Source organism: Macrotis lagotis, chromosome 1, assembly GCF_037893015.1.
Source record: "Macrotis lagotis isolate mMagLag1 chromosome 1, bilby.v1.9.chrom.fasta, whole genome shotgun sequence".
In the NCBI taxonomy this organism is placed as follows: domain Eukaryota; kingdom Metazoa; phylum Chordata; class Mammalia; order Peramelemorphia; family Peramelidae; genus Macrotis; species Macrotis lagotis.
Window position 1 is genome coordinate 51,342,926 of NC_133658.1, and position 17,261 is coordinate 51,360,186.

The 17,261-nt window shown below is 34.0% G+C and overlaps 1 protein-coding gene across 4 annotated transcripts in view; it reads left to right on the forward strand.

Annotated features, from left to right (window-relative positions):
- The window catches only part of ANKRD11 (ankyrin repeat domain containing 11), a 347,116-nt gene that overhangs the window by 215,626 nt on the left and 114,229 nt on the right, over nt 1-17,261 (forward strand). For all 4 annotated transcript variants that reach the window (XM_074200999.1, XM_074201025.1, XM_074201017.1 and 1 more), the window contains one exon: nt 11,708-11,852. In XM_074200999.1, coding sequence (XP_074057100.1) covers nt 11,766-11,852 — 87 coding nt within the window. In that variant the 5' untranslated portion in view covers nt 11,708-11,765. The remainder of the gene's footprint in view (nt 1-11,707; nt 11,853-17,261) is intronic.

The following is a 17,261-nucleotide window of genomic DNA, read 5'->3' on the forward strand; positions in this document are numbered from 1 at the left end:
GAAAAACTTGCATGAACTGATATTGAGAAACCCAAAGAACCAAAAGTACATCATACATGCTAACAACAACATGGATGGACTTGTTCATTTCAGCAGTACAATAATCAAATCAGTTCTAAAAGACTTTGGAAAATGCCATCTGTATCCAAAGAAGGAATTGTGGCATTTAAATGAAGACCAAAATTTCTTATCTTCAATTTTTAAAAGTTGTCTTAGTTATTATATTTTTTATTCCATTTTGATTTGATTTTTCTTTCACAACATGATTGATATTAATCTGTTTGGCACGATTATACATGTATAGCCTTTCTTAGATTCCTTTTTGTCAGGGGGAAAGGGGGAGGAAAAGGGAAAGAGGGAGAAAAATGTAGAACTCAAAACCTAGCCATAAAAAGAGATTGTTGAAAACCACCATTGCTTATTGAAAAAAATAAATAAAATATTACTGCCTGCAAAAAAAAAAAATTATTCTGATTGCCTTGTCTGTTACCAAGAGCAAATGCAATTCTTCCTACTGTGAAATATTTCTTGGCGAGTTAAATCCAATTAGGTGTTGACATCTAACCATTCCAAATTTCCTTCAACATTTAAGAACCAAAGATTTCTACAGAACAAAAACAGCTCCTGTTCAGCTGCCTCCTAGTGATGGACCAACTGTTAGAGTTTGAATAAATCTATCTAATCTATTTATTCACTGTCATTCCAATGAAATTATTAAAAATTATTTTAATGAGTCAGAAAAAATAACAGTTCATTAGGAAGAGCAAAAAGTCAGGAACTTCAAAGAAATGAGGAAAAGAATTGTAGAGGGAAGTAGATTCAGTGATATCAAACCCAAAACTATATTACAAGGGAGATCATTGTTGAAGCATAATTTTCATTATTTTAAATGAAAATTTTCTTGAATAAATAAAACCTTTATAGCCAAGAATAGAAGGATTATCAAAAATTGAGAGGAAAATTTTTCATCGATAATTTGATTCAGTTGAAAATTTGCTCTTGTGTAGGAATGATGAGCTAGTTGATTTAGAAATGGAAAGACATAGACTTAGGAAGGAAGATAATATCCATCAGAGAAATACATAAACAAATGTATATACACAGTCATGCTTAATTTTAAACCTTCTTTAGGGTGGTGAGTTAAGTAGGGGAAACAATGAAATTAAAAAGTGTACTCAAGGGAACAAAAGATGACCAACAAAGAAATAAAGAAAACTGAATGACTTTGAAAGCAATGTGTGGTGTTCATTACATAGATTTTTTAAAACTCAATATTTATTGATTCATATTAAATTCTCTCTCATGGTTTGCTGTGTACATGGCAATATTTATTTTCTTTTCTCATTTTGTATTTAAGTCCTTTAAGTCAGCAAGGTAAATCACATGTTATTTATTATTACTGGTATCAAGTTTGGTATTCTGAGGAATTCATCTTTCATACAACAGGCATCATTACAAAGGAAAGATTCAAGCTTGTAGTGTTGTCCTACATGAATTTAAATTTTCAGAGTTAAAATTCATTGAATTAGGATTACTTAACTTTCCAGTCACCATACCTGATGCTTAGACTTTCGACAAAATTGAATTTAATCTCAAGAATTTCTTCAACTTGCTGTTCTTCAATTCCTCTGCATTATTCCCCACTTCTAGAGTGGGAATACCAAAATACTTTTATGGATATTCATTCCCTATGAAAAAATTGTGGAGTGTCAGTGTCCTGTTGTTTGTAAGATATGGATCAAGGGGAAATTGATCAGGCATTGGAAAAACTAGTCCAATCAATTAAGAAATATGTATTAAGGAATACATACATAGCTAGACTCAGTTTAAGACTGGGGATACAAAAAAAGGGCAAAGACAGTTCCTGCCTTGACACTTATAGTCTAATAGGGGAGGGAGCAGCATGTAAAAATATACAGAGATACTTAACACAGCAAACTACATACAGGATGCATAGGAAATAATTAGCAGAATGAAGGCCAATGGAATTAAGAGAGTTTGGGAAAAACTTATTGCAGGAGTAGGATTTCCATTGGAACTAAGGGAACCAGTACTCAGAGAAGGTAAAGCATTCCAGGTAGGGGAAATTGTGTTTTAAGATGTCTGTCGGAAATTTGGGGTGCTCATTCTCTCTTGTACTCTTTAGCTCTCATTCTCATCTATGACCACTGCCCCCACCCCTACTACCCCAATGTTTAGCTTAGTACTTAAACTATAATATTAGGAATGCTATTTCATTCATGCACATATTATTGACTGGAATGGACAGAAAGGTGGTGATCCTGATGATCCAGATTGGAAATCCATCTAATGATTGAGAGAACCTTTTATATAGGGCAAAAAAAAGTATTTTCTGGCATCTTAGTTTTGTGTACAGGTCGTGTAACAGATGGTACCTCAAGAGGAAATTACTCCATCTCAGTGGTTCCATGGCCAAATATCACACACACTTATCTCCCCCCCCACCCCCATTTTCTCCGTACAATTTGGTCTAGTCTTGTGTTCTCTTCAAATCTACAATTTCAAAGGGGTAAATGTGACAGTATCTCTTATATGTCTTAACTATATAGAATAGTGATTCTTAACTTAAGGTCTGGAAATTGTTTTCTTTTTCTAAACTTAATTGTTTTTAATGTATTTTGAAACATTTTAAAAAATATTTTTCTGAGAAAAGTATTTATAGGCTACATTACACTTTGCCAGATACATGTGTTGATGGGAGATAACAGGTCAAGCCACAGTTGTTAGCGTTCGTTTAATATGGAGCTTATGGAACTTATAGAACTTTGAAATCTATGTACATTTCACCTCACAGATATTGCTTTCAAAATAGGGAGATGGTTAAAAAGTCAAAGTAACCATAGCAAGCATTTTACACCCCCTCCCCCACTGTCAAAAGCAAAATTCTTTAGTGTCATGGAAAAATTTTTTAAGCAATAAAATTTTTATAGTTTCTATTAATATTTAAAGAAATTCAGAAAAAATCTATCTGATATTGAGACTTACCTTGAGGTGATTATCATTGAAAGAAAAAAGTTTATTTCCATGATAATTTTAGTGCTAGTTTATAACAATAAGTTATTGATATTTTCATTTTTGACCTTCAAGCACTTTATTCTCACTTGATTTCCATTTTATAGTTGAGGAAACTGAGGTTCTGAGATGCCAAGTGATTTTCCAGTAGTCATGTCAGACATGGATTTTCATCTTAGTACAACAATGTCTTATCCCAGTGCCAAGATAAAGACATAGGTTTGCCTTTTTTTTTTTTCCAAGGCAAATGGGGTTAAGTGGCTTGCCCAAGGCCACACAGCTAGGTAATTATTATTAAGTGTCTAAGGCTGGATTTGAACTCCGGTCCTCCTGACTCCAGGGCCAGTGCTCTATCCACTGTGCCATCTAGCCGCCCCCTTGGTTTGCCAATTTTAAAAGAATCATCTGTCTTATTTTCCTTGCCCTACTGATTAAGAAATTGCTCTGTCAATTAACATAAATTTATTCTTTTGATGAATCCTGAAATCCAATCTTTGTAGTATTATTTCCATGTTTCATTGATTGACTTTTATTAAAATCTCCTTCCTTTTATTTCTGTCAAATAGTAAAATTTCTTAAGTGCCATTGTGAACTTTAGTACCCTTATAATGGTCAAACAGTAGTACTACCTCTTCAGGATGATGGTGAAGGTGTGGTAATGGTGATGATCTTCCTCTCCATCCTCCTAAAATGTTATTTGCACTCATTCCTGATATATCAACTGCTCAGTTATCTTGGTGGGAGTTTAGGAATTTTGTGGAACATTGGAGGAAGGGGTTGCTTCATCGCCATATTCAGTAATAAACTAAATTTATATTGACCTTTGGCAGATACATTGTCTAAAATCCTTTGAATAGAATATACATTTCTGTAAATGAGGGAGAAGACAAACTTGTTCAGCACATGAGAATAGTGATGTTTTTATTGCAACCTGTAAGATTTATGTTAGTACCCATATTGGCTGTGTGTGGGTGTGTGTGTGTTTGGGGGTACATTGGGTGTCCTATTCATTCTTTCTCTTTCTCTTCTTCGTGGTGGTAGTGAGGATTATCATTTTACGTTGGGAAGGAAAATGATTATCTGCTGTTGAGATGATTATCCAAGTGAACTGAAGTTTATCTTGAGTGAGACCTGAAGGGGAAATCTGATTTCATGATGGACATTTAGTTTTCTATGATGTTCAGATGAGATTTTGTATTATGATTGGAAATCATAGCTCTAGCTGAAAGTGATTTGGAACTGTATAGCTTCATGTTTTACAGAAAGCCATGAAGCATAGACTGACCATTTCAAGGTATGCTATAGTGATTTCCTCCATTATTTTCTGCATCTCTATTTCTTCACTTTAGAAGATGAAAATATTCTTGCTTCTACCCACAAGACTGTTGGGAGGATAAGACTTGTTAAGAAGGAAAACAGCTAGAAAATAGAACTACATTTAAAAAAGGAGTATACAATTGCAATACTCTGCATGCCCTTATTGACAATATTGATGATGGTTCAGAATGTTACATATTAATAGACATTTATTAAGTATCTACACTGTACCAGATGCTGTGTGCTGGACCCTGGGGGAATAGGAAGAATGGCAAAGGCAGTCCTTGTCTTCAAGGGATTACTTCTTTACTTTTATATGTTCCCCTAGTATCTTGGACAGACTTGGATATATAGTAAGTGCTTAATAAAGTACTTAGTGATTGATGATCAGTCTCTATTTTGGGAATGACTTCATGGCCAATTTAATATTCTTCTTTCTTATCAATTTAAACCTTACCCTAGTGCAGCACCAGGACTCTGGAATGAATAATTTAATTATTTTAATAATTTTCTACTCTACAAGCCCCTTGAAAACAAGATTTTGCTCTAACCACTCGGACTTTTAACCATTAATAACTTACTGCTCAATTTTTTTTACTCCTGTCTGACTGCATTTGCAGTTTTCTTGGCAAAGGTACTGGATTGGTTTCCCATTTCCTTTTCCAGATCATTTTACAGATAAGGAAACCGAGACAAACAGGTTTAAGTGACTTGCCCAGGGTCACACAGCTAATAAGTGTCGGATTTGAAGTGTGGAAATTGAGATAGGTGACTCCAGGCTTAGCATTCTATCCATTTTGAGGACTGTCTTTGTATTACCTCAGTCTAGTTAATAGTTGATAAAAATTTAAGTGATTGCTATGTCCTAATCACAGTATGAAAAAGGAAAGACAATTCCTTACAGTCTAACCGAAGTAACTGAGATTTTACCCTTTGGTATTTAAAAGTGATTTAGATTAAAATATAGATGGCATATTCATCAATTACGCAGATTCTGCAAAGCCAGGCCAACATTCTTGAAAATTTATAATCCAAAAGGATCTTGACAAGGTTAAAAAAAGGGGCATTAAGGCTAAATCTAGTAAAATCAAATTCAATAGGGGTAAACCTGGATGGATTGTTTTGAAGAAGATTGGGTTTTATGGTGCAGCTTCAGGGTGACTAATTAATTTTGGGACTTCTTAAGATGTACAGATCTTCCAGGAATCAGGAAGGTGATAATCATCCTGGAGAACTGCAAGGTTGAATTGTAGTGTCCAGAGTTGGGCAACCTGGGTGGTGAAGAACCTTCCAAGTCTAGAATCTAGGAGACTCACTTAAAAGAATTGAATTTTTTCTAGCTTGGAGAATATAGCTTTATACAGGGGTTACCATGGAGGACTCCTTAAATTGTTCTCTTTGGCCATTGAGGGCAGAAGAAGAAACCATGTGTTTAGCCAGAGGCTAAATTTAGACTGCTTGTCAGTAAGCACTAGAATTAGAGATGTTCAAAAGTACAATTTGTTACCTCCAGGGATAGTTGTGGGTTCTTCCTGCATAGAATTCTTCAGGTGATTTTGAACAGTCATTTTCTAGAGCCTTTCCTCTGTTAATTTCCTATTTATCATGTATATAACTTACTTTTATATATTTCTTTTCAATGTTGTCTCCCTCATTAAATTATTAGCTACTTTTGAGCTTGTTAAGTAGGCAAAAACAGATTTGGATACACAAACAAATTAGGAGAGCAAGGAATAGTTTATCTGTCAGAAGGGAAGAATTTAAGAACAGAAAGAGAGGCAGAGAGAGATGATGAATGAAGTGAACCATAACCAGGAGAACATTGTACACAGTAATAGCAGTATTGTGTGATGACCAACTGTGAATTGCTTAGCTATTTTCAGCAATACAGTTATTTAAGAAAATTCCAAAGGACTCTAAATGCAAAAAAAGCTATCCATATCCCAAGTAAGAATTGATGTAGTCTGAATGTAGATTGAAGTATACTGTTTTTCATTTTTTTGTGTGTCAGGGTTTTTTGGGGAAGAAGAAATGTGCCTTCTTTTGTGTCATGACTAATATGGTAATAGGAGGGGTCAATCGGGAAGGGGATGGAGGGATAGAATTGGGAACTCAAAATTTAAAAGAATGAAAGTTAAAAATAGTCTACATGTTTTAGGGGAAAATATTTTTAATATAATTGAATAATGAATCAGGCAATTCATCTACATATTGCACTGCTTTTTTTTTCATAGATAATAGATATGAGTCAGAGATCATCACACCCAACCCTGTTATTTTACAGATTTCCAAACCAAAGTTTAGGGAAGGAAAGTAATTTATTCAAGAATCATCCAAATCAATAAAGAAGAAAAATTTGGAAATATAGATGTTCAGGGAGTATTTGCATCTGCTACTCTGGTGTGTGAGAGATGGGGGGGAGCTGGATATAGAGATTTGGACCATAATTTGGATGCAGTAATTAAATATGTGTGATTCAATTTAGGATTGAAGAGGACTTCAAAGTTCATTTAGTTAACTCTCATTTTACTTTTAAAAGAACTGCAGCCCTATAGATTTTAAGCGATTTGCTTACAGGTAGTAGGTGGTAGATGAATAATTTGAACCAAGTTACTACAATTTCAAAATCAGCACTCTTTCCTCTGCACCGTTAAAAGCTTAGTTTTGGAGATCTCTTTCTTACTCTTCCACAGGCTGACTGAGGAGAAAGCACAAATATTAATGGTACCTTAAAATGATTTTGATTTTAGCAATGTCATTCAGTGAATACCTGCATATATATATATATATATATTATGTCTAGAACAGTGTGAAATATAAATCCTATTTTGACATTCATAGCCCAAAACCAAGTAAGTCATTCTTAAGAACTCATTAGCTAATTCTAGAATTTGTACAGATTACTTAATGTAGACTGTGCTAGAGACCTCATATTCTCATTGATAAAATGGTGTTTGTACTACTTATGCTTCAGTGGACTTTAAGAGCAATAAAGACATTATGAAAAAGTTAAGCATTAATGAAGTCTGCTCTTCCCTGAAGTTTTCTGACACGTCACCATAGTTTGAAGGTGACCATTTGTTCATTTGGATTGATGCCAGCAGAGGTTAGGTTGTCTCAAGCAAGCTATTGAACATAGGTTTGGTCCCAGTTTCAGGTGATCCTTTTCTCTGCTTCAGTTTTACTTGGGAAGCTGTTCTCGGTTATGAAGTGGTTCTCTGATCTGTGTCAGTGGAAGGAGAATTCTAATGGAGAAAGTCACTGATGATTTATTTAAACTTTAAAATCATGATTTTCTATGACTCCTTTCTTTTTGGGTATGGAATCCTTTTGTACATTTTTCTTTTAAATTTAAGGGGGAAAATGCCTCTGAGAAAAGCTTCCATTTCAGAAAGAGAATGACTGAATTCTGCTTGCTTATTTGGTGATAAATGTCCAGTAGCGCAATGTATTTGGCCACTTGCCAAAATGTAAAAATTTGCTCCTGCTACTCTTGGTGAATTTTTAAGGATTATGTAATGTTGCTTAATATTTTTGGCCTTCTATTTTTCATATAAGTGTTTCCTGGTTAAGGAAAGTTCAGACTCTAATGTAAAGAAGAGTTAGCTTTCTGGTCAATATTATAATAAAGAGTAATTGAAGTTATATGACATAGAATACTCAGAAGATACCATTTTTGTTGTTAAAATGTCTCATTTTCCTCTTGAGTTTTTCTTTAGATACCTACATAAACTCAAGAGATATTTTTCATTGTTAGTTTTAAATTGAAATAAGAGCGTTAGTTTTTAGTATTTATTGCGCAAATAAATAGGAGCCAGGTAGGTACTCTGTTTCCAAGATGAGATAGAAAGCTTTCCAAGGGTAATGAGTCTGCTAGATGAAGTAGAAAAAAGGTTGGAGAATTAATCCACCTTCTATTTGCTTGGCTATTTTTCTATGAAACAGGTTTCGGGGCTTTCTGTACATGAAAAGGTGGATATCTTAGTAAATTTAACTTAATGACATTGAGTGAATTAGATATATGGTCTGAGATCTCTTCTGGTTTAGATATAATCAGAATCAAATCTTTAAGTTAAAGTTTCCATTTTTGTTACATAATGGGATGTTACCAGACACTTTTGCTAGTATAGTGGACCCATAGTGTTTGATTTTATTCATATCCTGTATTTGGAAAATTTTGTTTTCCATCTTGCCTGAAATTGATTTATAATCATGAGAGAGCATATGGCTTAAATTTCTGCTTCAAGATGGTCTTTGAATGTGTTTGAATGATTACTGCCTTAAAAAAATTAATTTTGTATAGCTAAGTCTTCATAGGTATGCAATATTATGTAATAAATGTAAGCATCTATGTTCTATTTGGAAATAATATTTTTCTAATAGTTTAAATCGAATGGGAAGAAAATATAGAATATGTTGTTTAATATCAACAAACCCAATTAAATTTTGATTTCTGCAACAAGAGTTTCTGCTTTATGTAAGCATAACATACTAACATACATCACATTCTGCTCTTTTTTGAGGTTATGGTAATGATCAGATCCAGAAGCCTTACCAATGTACTCATTCCTCTTTATTCTCTTTACAATAAAGGACAGTTTCCTTTACTTCTTTTCCATGAGATGGCACTCTTGTCCTTTAGTTAATCAGTTTTACTTGTCTTTTGATTGTTATTCTAACCTTAAATGCAGGGATGTCTTTTATGTTGTTTCCTTCCCTTCCATTGTTCCTATTTCCCTTTTCTAGATTCTCCTCTTTTTGGGGGGTGTTATTTACTCCCATGTATTCATTAATCATTTCTATGAAGACTCAAAAATCTTTATACCTCCACCTTGACCTTATTTTCTGGTTCCTTTATTTGGAATGCCAGCTTCTTTCCTCAACTTCTTTGACTTTCCCTTCCTCGAGATCTGCCAAGTCCTGGACTGGTGAGGAGAGATCTAACATTCCATCTCATCTTGTGCAGCTTTATACTGTGACTTAAATATCTTATGTATTTATGTCTTACTTTCACCATAAGAACATATCCTTTTTAGGAGTGGCTAGGTGGTGTAGTGGATAATTACCAGCTCTGGAGTCAGGAGCACCTGAGTTCAAATCCTGCCTCAGACAATAATTACCTAGCTGTGTCCTTGGGCAAGCCACTTAAGCCCATTTGCCTTGCAAAAACCTAAAAATATATAAAAAAAGAATATATCCTTTTTGAAGGCAGGGATTATTTTGGATTGAGCTCCAGAGTTAAATCTTATATGGAATTTTCTGTAGCTCTGTGAGCATGTATGTGAGAATCAGTCTGAGTTTTGTAATTTGTAGGCAGTTGTGAGGCATAGGATTGGATTCATTTCTAGGAGTTGCCAGAAATTTTTACCAGTCTATACTTGATTTTGTCAAATAAAGGGTTAAGGAAGATGGTGACAGTCATGTTGCCTATTTGCCAACCTCTTTATGTAATTATAATATTTTAATCTTCAGAGCCACTCTAAGGGAAGTATTACAGCTATTAGTACTTCCATTTTACTTGTGAGCAAACAGAGAGGATGAGTAATTCACATGATCTTTAAGAGGTAGAGGGAAGATTCAAATCCAGATCCAAGTTGATACCAAGTCATCCACCATTTACTAGAATTCAGATTGAATTACAGACAGAACTGCTGGGAACCTCAAGCATTGTTATTCAAAACCCCACATAATGGGGAAACTAGGATCTAGAGTGGATGAGTCATTTGGACAGGCTAAGTCAGGGGCATTGTGAAAAACAGGTCCTGTGACTCCAAAGGCAGATTTCTGGATTTTATTTTTATCTATCAATAATAAGGTTAATTTTAACAAAATGCTTTAACATCAAAGTTTTTTGAATATGATGGGTTTTGTTTATTCTTTAATGTTAACATATGTATACATTAGGTCAAAATAAATCAGCATTTGCTCTGTGAAGAGGGACATCTCCATTTATCTCTTTTCCCAATTATACTTTTTTAGAGATGAAGATTATAATAGATCTTGAAGGCTATAAAACTCTGTGTTGTGTGGAAAAAATATTTCTTTGAAGAAAGACTATCCCAAGAATATGTGTGCCCCAATTTTAAATACAATTATTCAAGTGTCTAAGGGAAGGCTTCATCTATTAGAGCACTTTTGTGTCATTATTCTGCATATTAAGGAGCAGATATGTATATAAGTGTTTTGTTTTTCTCCAAAAATATGGATATTCATTCCATAGTACTTTATTATGTTTATTTCTTTTCAGAAAGTAAAAAAGTAATGCTATGAATTCCCAGAGTGAACTTTGGGTATAGAGCAGCCCTTGAGAAAAGGAGTTCTTAATAGGTTCAAGTTTCATGGCTAAGTTAGCACTTTCAGAATGTTAGAATTTTGTAATGAAGATAGAAAGATGCATCTCACCTTTGGTTCATCTTATTGCCACCCACAACCTCACATGACCCTTCTGAACCATGGATTGCTGGCTAGGCTCCAGGAAATGTTGAAGCAAGATCACTGTATCTTATTAGAGTTGTGAATACCTTGCCTAAAAAATATTTTATCAGGTCACATTTGGTCTGGATTGTCACCTAGAAATGTAAGCAAAAACTGGACTGAAGAGGGAGAGGTTGGGAGGGGTCCAGCTCTTTGCAGGTTTCAGCTTTTTTTTTTTTTTAAAGTAAATCTGGGATTTAATAATGTGGAAGTCAAGATCCAGAGAAGTAACATAGGTTAAAGCAAACCCAGGACAGGCAAACCCACATTTCCTAACTTTTTAAAATCTCTCAACATAATTCCTGTTTATTGGGACAGGTGGATCAGTCTAAACCTATAGAGAGTTAGGGATAACTTGATCCTCTTCAATGTCCTTGGTAGACGGCTATATTGAAGGAAATGGTATTGAGATGACGTATAAGGATCATTGAGGTGTGATGGAAGTTGGTTTTGATAACACTACTAGAAGGGAGAAAATCATAGAGTATAACCATCATGACCCTTGGGTCCTAGGACAATACACAAGTAAATGCTCCAGGATTTGCCTCTTTTTAATGTTATTTTAGGTTTATCTTATTAATAGCCCCTCTTGATGTCTAGTAATCAGAACAACTTTGAGTGCAAAGGCAAATAAAGTTAAGCCTCCATTTGATGTTCTTGGTAAGGCTTTGATATCTATAGAGATTTCCTGGTTATAGTCTTTGTCTTCCTTCTCAATTTGTATTTTCAAGCATGATAGCTTGGCAGACCACTGGCTGTGTTCTTTTTCAAGTTGTTGTGTAAATTATTATTGATTGTAGTCCATTGTGAGACTACCAGGTTTTGTGACTGTTGGAGTTAAAGGTCTGAAAGCTATTTAAATGTTTTTTCTTGTTTTAAACAGACGGTTGATGACGAAGCGATGGCAGCCTAAATGAAGATCAAGTAAGGAAAACAGAACGATGCCCAAGGGTGGGTGTTCTAAAGCACCACAGTTAGAAGATTTCTCTCTCAGCAACGACATGGTGGAGAAACAAACTGGGAAAAAGGTAATTCATTGTTTTTGTGAATATTTTTCTCAGATAAAGTCTTCCTCTTATGTCACTTTAAGACATGAAGGTAACTTAAGTCCTGAGTAATCTTATGAACCTAGAAAGACTTTGAATGCAGGTATAGTGAATAGACAACTCTTTTTTTTTTTTGTCCACAAACCAATTGAGCCTTCAAAAAAAAATAATATAGTCAGTTCAGGAAACACAAACAAGATAGAGACCTCACTGGAAATTTAATAGTGAATTTTTAACTAATGAGTAGATCACAGGATCAATCACAGAAAGAATAAATAATTTTGTGAAAATAATGATGAGGGGTGGCTAGGTGGCGCAGTGAATAGAGCACTGGCCTTGGAGTCAGGAGTACCTGGGTTCAAAGCCAACCTCAGACACTTAATTACCTAGTGGTGTGGCCTTGGGCAAGCCACTTAACCCCATTGCCTTGAAAAATCTAAAAAAAAAAAATAATGATGATGATGATGAAATAAAAACATGACACAATTTCTCTATTGCAGCTAACACAGCTCTCACATTTACATATTTTCAGACTTTTTTACTGTTATGATCAGTACTGATCTTTCCCCTTTTTTGTCTTTTAAGTAGATATTTTTTAAAACATGAAATAATGCTCTTAGAGGTGAAGTGGGGGAGATAATTCTGACATTGTGGTGATTTTTGTTTAAAAAAAAAGATACCATAAAGTTCTTTTTATTAAAGTTTGATTAAAAAATAAAATTTGATTCAGTTCCTTACATATCTTGGAAATGCAGCATTTATCAGAGAAACTTCAATAATTTCTCTCTCTTTCTCTCATACACACACACAAACACATATATACATATACCCAGGTTCCATTTTAATCTTCACTTTATTGTATTTCTTTAAAATCTTTTAAATTTTATGTTATAGAAATTATCCTTTTTAAACTCTTTGGTTCCCTCTATCGTTTTATTGGTCATGAACTTGTTTCTGTTCATTTCTTTAATTTATGGAATAACCTTTTATATCTTGGTCATGTGTCTATTTGTAGCTTATCTAGTATATGTAGTATTTATCTAAAATTGATATCTTCAGGGGGCGGCTAGGTGGCATAGTGGATAAAGCACTGACCCCGGAGTCAGGAGTACCTGGGTTCAAATCCGGTCTCAAACACTTAATAATTACCTAGCTGTGTGGCCTTGGGCAAGCTGCTTAACCCCATTTGCCTTGCAAAAACCTAAAAAAAAAAATCAACAAAAAAATTGATATCTTTGAAATTAAAATGCTGCAGATTTTTATATAGCACTGTTATAAAATAATAAACTCAGTACCTGAGTGCTTGGTATCTCTTGAATATTATTAGACTCTTAGGTTCCTTTGCATATAAGTTAACCTAATCTATTTCAGTGAGCAATCTCTGTTGTTTTGAAATTAATATTTTGCAAAATACTTTGTGATGTGGTATTTATTGGCTCTTTCCTTTAAAATCTTGCTGTTTTTGCTTCCATATGAATTTTATTATTTTTTTCTAGTCATTTAATTTTAGGTAGTATTTTCATTTTATTGTCTCGGCCTTTTTATGTGCAATTAATACTTCTTTGGTTATTTAGAGCTCTCATATAGGATCTTTTTCTCATTCTTTGTTCTCTTTGGAATATTGCCCTATTTATTAGCAATATTTGCAAATGTATATATACACTATTTTGTATCATTTGGACCACACTTCAAAATTGCTTTCCAAAATGGATAGACCAGTTCACACAGCTTCATCATCACTTTATGAAAGTTCTTATTTTATTGAGCTCCCTCAAACAATTTCATTTTTTGGATGGGGAAGATGTTCAGTTTTTCCAGTCTGATGGGTATGAGGTAGATTTGCACCCCCCCCCCCAATTATTAGGAATTTGGTTCTTTTTTTTTCCAATATAGTTTGGGTGTCTTTTCTTTGAGAGCTGTTCATAGCCTCTGACCATTTATCAATTAGGAATTAGTTCTTATTCATATAGATTTGATTGAGAAATCCATTCATGTTAGAAATAAGACCTCTAACAAAGAAATTTCCCAAAAAAGGTTTTTCTGTTTTATTTCCCTTTTAATCTTAGCTTCACTGAATTTGTTCAAAACATTTTCAATTTTTCATAATCATTATTGTCCATTTTATTTTCTTTGAACCTCTTTATCAGGTTACAATTTTTCAGTCTTATCAGTAACCCAGGTTGTTGTCATTTGTGTTTGTTAGAATCAAACTCTTTATTTTTGGGCAGAAGATTTATTTGAAAAAACAAAAGCAAGCTAATAGTTATTATTTGAATGGTTGTGATTATATGTAGTAATCTTCTGAAGAGGAAGTTTTAGGTATATTCTTTTTTCTTGGTGACCAATATTACATTTTATTTTGTTTTTTCCCAGTTGATACTTTATATTTCCAGTTACATGTTATGAAAGTTTTTCAGTATTCATCTATATGCATATTTAAAAAATTAACATTATTTCCTTTCACCCTCCCTTCCCACCCTCCCTCCCCTTGGTAGTTAACAGTGAAGTGAATATTGGACATATACATTTGTGTTTAATATGTTTCACAGATTAGTTGTTTTTCTATATGAGAAATTAGGATTAAGGGAAGAGAAAAGAAACCATGGGATAGGAAAGAAATACATAAAGAGAAAATTTTAAAAAGTGAATGTAGTGCTCTTTCAGATTTTGTAGGGTTTTATTTTCTTTTGGGTGGGGGGAGAAGTTGTTTTGTTTTTGTTTTTGTTTTTCTTCCTTGAATAGGGATAGCTGATCTGCTAGGATTGTCCTACTTCTCTGAGCTGGTGAGAGCAGCCATTAAGGTTGATCAGCTCACAATGTTCTCTTGGTTCCGCTTCCTTCACTCGGCATCTGTTCCTGTAATTTGTTCCATGCTTCTCTAGAGTCTGACCATTTGTGGATTCTTATATAACAATAGTATTTCATGTCTTTCATGTACCATACCTTATTCAACCATCCGCCAATTGATGGGCATCCTCTCAATTTCCAATTCTTTACAAAAAGAGCTGCTGTGAATGTTTTAGAACATGTGGAACTTTACTCATATTTTATGATTTCTTCTGGATATAAGCCTAATATTGGTATTACTGGATCAAAAATTTTATTGCTCTTTGGGTATAGTTCCAAATTAATCTCCAGAATGATTGGATCAGTTCACAGTTCCACCAACAATGCATTAATGTCCCAATCCTCACATAACCTCTCAACATTGAAGTCTTTCAAAATTTAATTTTAAATAATAGATGGATACTGGACATAAAGCAGATTTTTTAAATATTATTTGTCTTACCTTTTTCTAATTGTAGTACTTGTATCTAAAACATGGATTTCAAATTGCTTTCAATAACATTGTTATTGATGTTTGAGTTTTCTTGACTGAAATATATTACTTTAGAGGTTATGTAATTCAAGTGTTCCACTTGTTCTAAGGGTACTGAAGAAAATTTAGTGAAATTGTATATTTAGCATATACAAGTGATATCTTTCTTCTTCCAGATTCCGAGTTTATTGTTTCCAGTACCTCTTAATTTCTCTTAAGTCATCTCACATTTATTTCTGTGCTTTCTTTGTGCCACCAATTTGCCCACACCTGAGTCCTTGATTTTGCTAGACTTGAAATTTTCCCACATTGGCTACCATATCCCACTGAACACCTTAGCTTTCTCTTGTTTCTTTCTTACATTTAATCCTAGCTACTCTTTATCTTGCCATTCTTGTTGTGGTGGGTCACATAGAAAATCATAGACTTTCAGAAAGAAGTAGAAGTCAGGAGCGGCTAGGTGGAGCAGTGAATAGAGCACCGGCCCTGGAGTCAGGAGTATCTGGGTTCAAATCCGACCTCAGACACTTGATAATTACCTAGCCATGTGGCCTTGGGCAAGCCACTTAAGCCCCATTGCCTTGAAAAATCTTTTAAAAAAAAAAGTAGAAGTCTATTCCTGAACAGAAATCCTCTTTTTGGGATCACATCTGTGGGTACTCAGTCTCATAAAGCAAGCCCATTCTTCTCTTGGACAGTTCATATTTAATTCCAAGATACACATTCCTCCAACTTCTTTCCACTGGTTTGGTTGGGTTTAATGTGATACTACTAGCCGGAAAGAGTTTATGACTGCTTTCACAACATTTCCCATCCTTTTTATGTGAAAGGAAACTACTGTATAGCATTCACTTGCTATCAAAATGAAGTGACTGACCTCCTGGTCTGTATGCCTTATAAGAACATATGCATTAATTAGAGATCAAATAGAAATTCATCACTTTGGTTTTTAAAGCCCTCCAGAAGCTCACCCCTTTCTACCTTTTCCAGGTTTTTGTTGTTGTTTTATTAAATACCTTACTCCTTTTCACAAATTGGTTTGCACAACTTGTCCCTTTGATTCCAACTTTGTTCTCTTGGGTCATTGTGACATAACTAATACTTCTCCCTTCCCTGTCTCTGCCTTTTTATGGTCAATGTAACTTTTTTATGTTGTGGACTTTTTTGCCAGTCCGAAGCATATATAAACCCCTTCTCAGCTGGTTATTAGTTATATTAGGTAAAATTGATAGAATTATTAAAGAAACCAGCTGTTTTAAAATGCAGTTAAGATATACTTTTTCAAGCAAGTTTTATAGAACCCTGATTAAAAACTCGTGCTCTAAGTTACAGGGAACTGTCCCCCTGCCATATCTAGTCATTTTCCCCCACTATACACATCTCTTGCATCAGTTGTTTTCTCTCTCCTGAAATAGCCATACTCAGTTTTGATACTTAGCTCTTTCATCTGGAATATTGCCTCTTAAAGGTCTCACTTTCTCAAGTCTATCATTCTCCTATCCATTTTCTATATCACTGCTAAAATCATTTTCCTAAGGAACTAGAGTAGAGTAACCAACCACATTATCTCTCCTACAGTAGTTTTCCTTTAAGTTTCAGAAATAGCATTTCATTTCTCAGTTTTAACAAAAAAAATTGCTTAAATTTTATTTATCTATAAATAAAAATTTAGTCCTGAATTACCTAGTTGTAGTTTTTCATTCAGTAAATATTCATATAATGATTGGTGACTCAAAACATGTTGGTAGAAACAGCTTTGCAAGGAGGTAATAAAAACAGAAGATTCTTGTCAAAAAAGGTGGATAATGAATAAATTTGTTGTTGGATCATATTATAAACAGAGCCAATTGACTTACGTGAATTTGACAGTAAATGAAAGTGGTGATCATGAATGGGAAGCAACATCATCTTTCTTCATATGTAATTCTAGTTACATAAGTTTTTAGAGATAGGAAATGTCCCTTAAATGCTGCTTTGACTGTATCTCACAAGTTTTGGTGTGTTGTCTCCTTATTGTTATTGTCTTGTATGAAATTATCATTTCTATGATTTGTTGTTTGGTCTACTCTTTT